At 34.7% G+C, this 3,516-nt stretch overlaps 1 protein-coding gene across 1 annotated transcript; it reads right to left on the bottom strand.

Annotated features, from left to right (window-relative positions):
- Positions 1–1,543: 1,543 nt before the first annotated feature.
- LOC139863088 (transcription factor bHLH118-like) lies at positions 1,544–3,182 on the bottom strand. Its single transcript, XM_071851731.1, has 3 exons — positions 2,802–3,182; positions 1,767–2,129; positions 1,544–1,667 (listed from the first exon to the last, which is right to left on the bottom strand). Exons 1-3 carry the CDS (start codon positions 3,180–3,182, stop codon positions 1,599–1,601), a joined length of 813 nt encoding a protein of 270 aa, XP_071707832.1. The 3' UTR covers positions 1,544–1,598.
- Positions 3,183–3,516: the final 334 nt, after the last annotated feature.

Raw genomic sequence — 3,516 nt, forward strand, 5'->3', positions numbered from 1 at the left:
GGCTTTCTCAAAAGAATTATTTGAAGAAAGTCTTGCAGCACTTCAATATGCAAGATAGTAAGCCAATCTCAACCCCACTTCCTACTAATCTCAAGTTATCCTCCGTTATGTATCCTAGCAGTGAATACGAGAGGAAGGAGATATCTCGTGTATGCATCAGCAGTGGGAAGTTTAATGTTCGCAATGATATGTACAAGACCAGACATTGCACATGCAGTGGGAGTAGTTAGTCGGTACATGGCGAATCCTGGTAAAGAGCATTGGAATGCGGTAAAGAGGATCCTAAGATACATTAAGGGTACCTCGGATGTTGCTTTATGTTATAGGGAACCGGAACTTATTGTCAAAGGGTATGTTGATTCAGATTATGCATGTGATATGGATAAAAGTAAATCCACCTCCGCATATGTTTTTACACTTTGTGGTGGAACAGTAAGCTGGGTTTCAAAACTGTAGTCAGTTGTGGCCACGTCAACAACAGAGGCAGAATATGTTGCAGCTACTCAAGCTACTAAAGAGGCAGTATGGTTGAAGATGTTGTTAGAGGAACTCGGACCCAAACAAAAGAATATCACTCTATTTTGTGACAACGAGAGTGCCTTGCATCTTGCAAGGAATCCAGCATTTCATTCAAAGACAAAACATATACGATTTCCGTATCACTTTGTTCGTGAGAAAGTGGAAGAAGGAACCGTGGATGTGCAGAAAATTCATACTGACGACAATGTGGCCGATTTTCTAACAAAGTCAATCAACCGTGACAAGTTTGTTTGGTGCCGTTCCTCATGCGGCCTAGCGGAGACGTAAGCAACATCATTGACAAGGAAAGATTATCGTGTGAAGATTTATTGAGCTTCAATCAAACCTTCAAGTGGAAGATTGTTGAAATATTAAATTGGACGGTGGATGGTTGGTGAATTCTATGGTCAACAATCACATGTATATTGTGGGAAAGCTATTACAGTGGAGGCTTTGAAATGTTTTCATACTTCACTAACTCCATATCTCTTACTATAAATAGAGATGTACATAAGCTTATTCATGCATCCCAAAAACACATTCTCATACTTGTACTAAAAGAGTTAATAGAGAGTTTGAGTGTTTAGTCTCCTAATTACAAGAGATATAAAGATTAGTGCTTATCCTTGTAATTAGAGAGAAGTGTAATTCCTATTATTCTTATTAGTGAAACGTTTTCTTTCCTTGCCCGTGGTTTTTACCCTATTGGGGTTTTCCACGTTAAATCTCGGTGTCTCTTTATTGTCGCTATTTCAATTATTACTAGCGGTTTGCTATAATTCGATGTCGATTTTCTTAACAAAAAGTAACATAAGTCTTCCATGGATTACATAAATATATCAAATCCAAATAGAAACTTGCTATTTCAACCCCAAACAAAGATCTAAAAATACATACATACATCTATATCACATACATATATTTATGTTATCCAAAACCAGCTTTCACCCATAAAGATCTTGTGTTTGAACATAAAAAAACAAGTGGATACATGGAGAAAACCACTTCAATAATTCATAATAAGCTCACTTAACCAAACCTAATTACCTAAATTACTTATGCAGCTATCTTGAAATTCACTAATCATTGGCTACAGCAGTTAACCTTTGTTGCAACATTGAGATATCAGTCGACATTGGATCATTCACCTGAAAAATGTTATCGATCTGTCAACTTAACTGAGAACTAGATTAGATTTTTTTTTTCTAACAATAATTGGCATTATAATGATAATTAACGAATTTTACCTCGGATTGTATAGAGTGAAGCAACCGGTTGTTTACTTTAGTACAAGTGCATGCTTTAATAATAAGACCTTCTTTAGAAATCGCATTTAGTACTCCCGAATAAGGGAACCCGTCTTCTATCAAGCAACTATTAATTAAAATCTGAATTCCCCCATCAAAAAAACTGATCGAAATCGTATTAGGAAGCTGCAGATTCATTTTGCCTTTTTCGTTAATATTTGTATGATCAGGTAGCTGAGGAACACTCGTCTCTACGAATTTCTTGAGCTGATCTCTCTTGACAGTTAGAACTTCAATGTTTTGTTGCATGTGTTTAATATAGTTCACTGCCTGATGCATATGATCCGACGTTGATCGCTTTCCCTAATTATATTATATCAAACATGAAATTAGAAAATAATTCATTCAGCATAAAACGAAAATAAATTATGTTACGTTACTAGTTATATGCAAGATGCATATATAGTGTTACAAATTAAACCGCACACACATTTAGAAACATGTATGGTTTGAAGTTGAATACTGTTAGTAGTACATGTAACATATCATTTTTGATTAGTTACATAACTACCAATATTTCACCTTTAAGTACACCCTAATGATTAAAGCTCTTTTAAAAATACAATTTACTCACACACGTCAACACGAATTCGTACTGTTAAGTACAAATTAAACCGCACACACACACACATTTTAGAAATATAAACTAGCTAGAGATATATATGATCAAAACCATGTATGGTCTAATGTGTTGAGTAGTGCTAGTAGTACATATCATATCTTCTCGATCATATTATTAATCTTCATTTATATATTAGAATGCACGGCATTCGCTTTATGTTGAATCTCTCTGCGCTCGTGACTAGAGGATATACAACATAAATCGGAGGTGATGAGTTCAGTTACAGCCTCATGTTCCTTTAATCATGATTTTCACGATTTTTCTCTCACACGCGGTCAGTTTAACCTTTTTTATAGCTACAAATAGATCGATTACGTAATGATAATTAGCTTGACAAGACAAAAATTGCTAACCTTGACGAATTCAAGGGGGAGTAGACCCCTAAGTGAAGCGTAAAGCTTAGACATATCTTGACGGCGTTGTCGTTCTATCTCTCTATGAACCAATTTTCGTTGTGTATTTTCATCTTTACCATGATCTCCTACTACTGCCCCTTGATGATCAGTAGTTGTTGCTGAAGAATTAGGTTTAGAAGAAGAAGGTGACGTGTCTCCTTGCCGTTTCCTAGACTTGTTGACTGACTTTTTATTTGTATTGACCATGGCATCCATGGTAGCATGATCATGAAAAGGATCAAGTACTATAAGATCATCTTGTTGATTTGATTGGAATGAAATTGTAGAAGGGATCTGATGAAATACCCGGTCATCAGTACTTAGCTGGAAAGAGAACATAATTATAATTAAAGTTATATGTACGATAACGCTTTAATTATGCTAATAGTCTTTGGTTAAGCTCACCAGGATTTGATCAACCACTGTATATTTGGAGAATAAGATCAATTATAAAATAAAATACCTGTTTAAATAGTCATTCTAGAGATACATCTGGTAATGAGATCTTCAACTGTAGGGACACTTAATCAGGTTATCAAGATTTCTTGAAAATTTTTCTTATTAATTATTGAGTATATGTAAAGTATTTTTTTAATTGGTATACATAATACATAATTTATAAAGTATGACTACCATACGTCCATACCCATATACCTTTATCCTTACTATTTTA

The sequence above is a fragment of the Rutidosis leptorrhynchoides genome, chromosome 8 (genome assembly GCF_046630445.1).
Source record: "Rutidosis leptorrhynchoides isolate AG116_Rl617_1_P2 chromosome 8, CSIRO_AGI_Rlap_v1, whole genome shotgun sequence".
NCBI lineage: Eukaryota > Viridiplantae > Streptophyta > Magnoliopsida > Asterales > Asteraceae > Rutidosis > Rutidosis leptorrhynchoides.

Excerpts from the sequence above, each read along its gene's own strand:
- LOC139863088 (XM_071851731.1), bottom strand. The coding sequence starts at position 3,182 with ATGTTCTCTTTCCAGCTAAGTACTGATGACCGGGTATTTCATCAGATC. Across the intron at positions 2,130-2,801 it reads TCCCCCTTGAATTCGTCAAG|GGAAAGCGATCAACGTCGGA; the intron begins GTTAGCAATTTT and ends TAATATAATTAG. Across the intron at positions 1,668-1,766 it reads TTCACTCTATACAATCCGAG|GTGAATGATCCAATGTCGAC; the intron begins GTAAAATTCGTT and ends AACATTTTTCAG.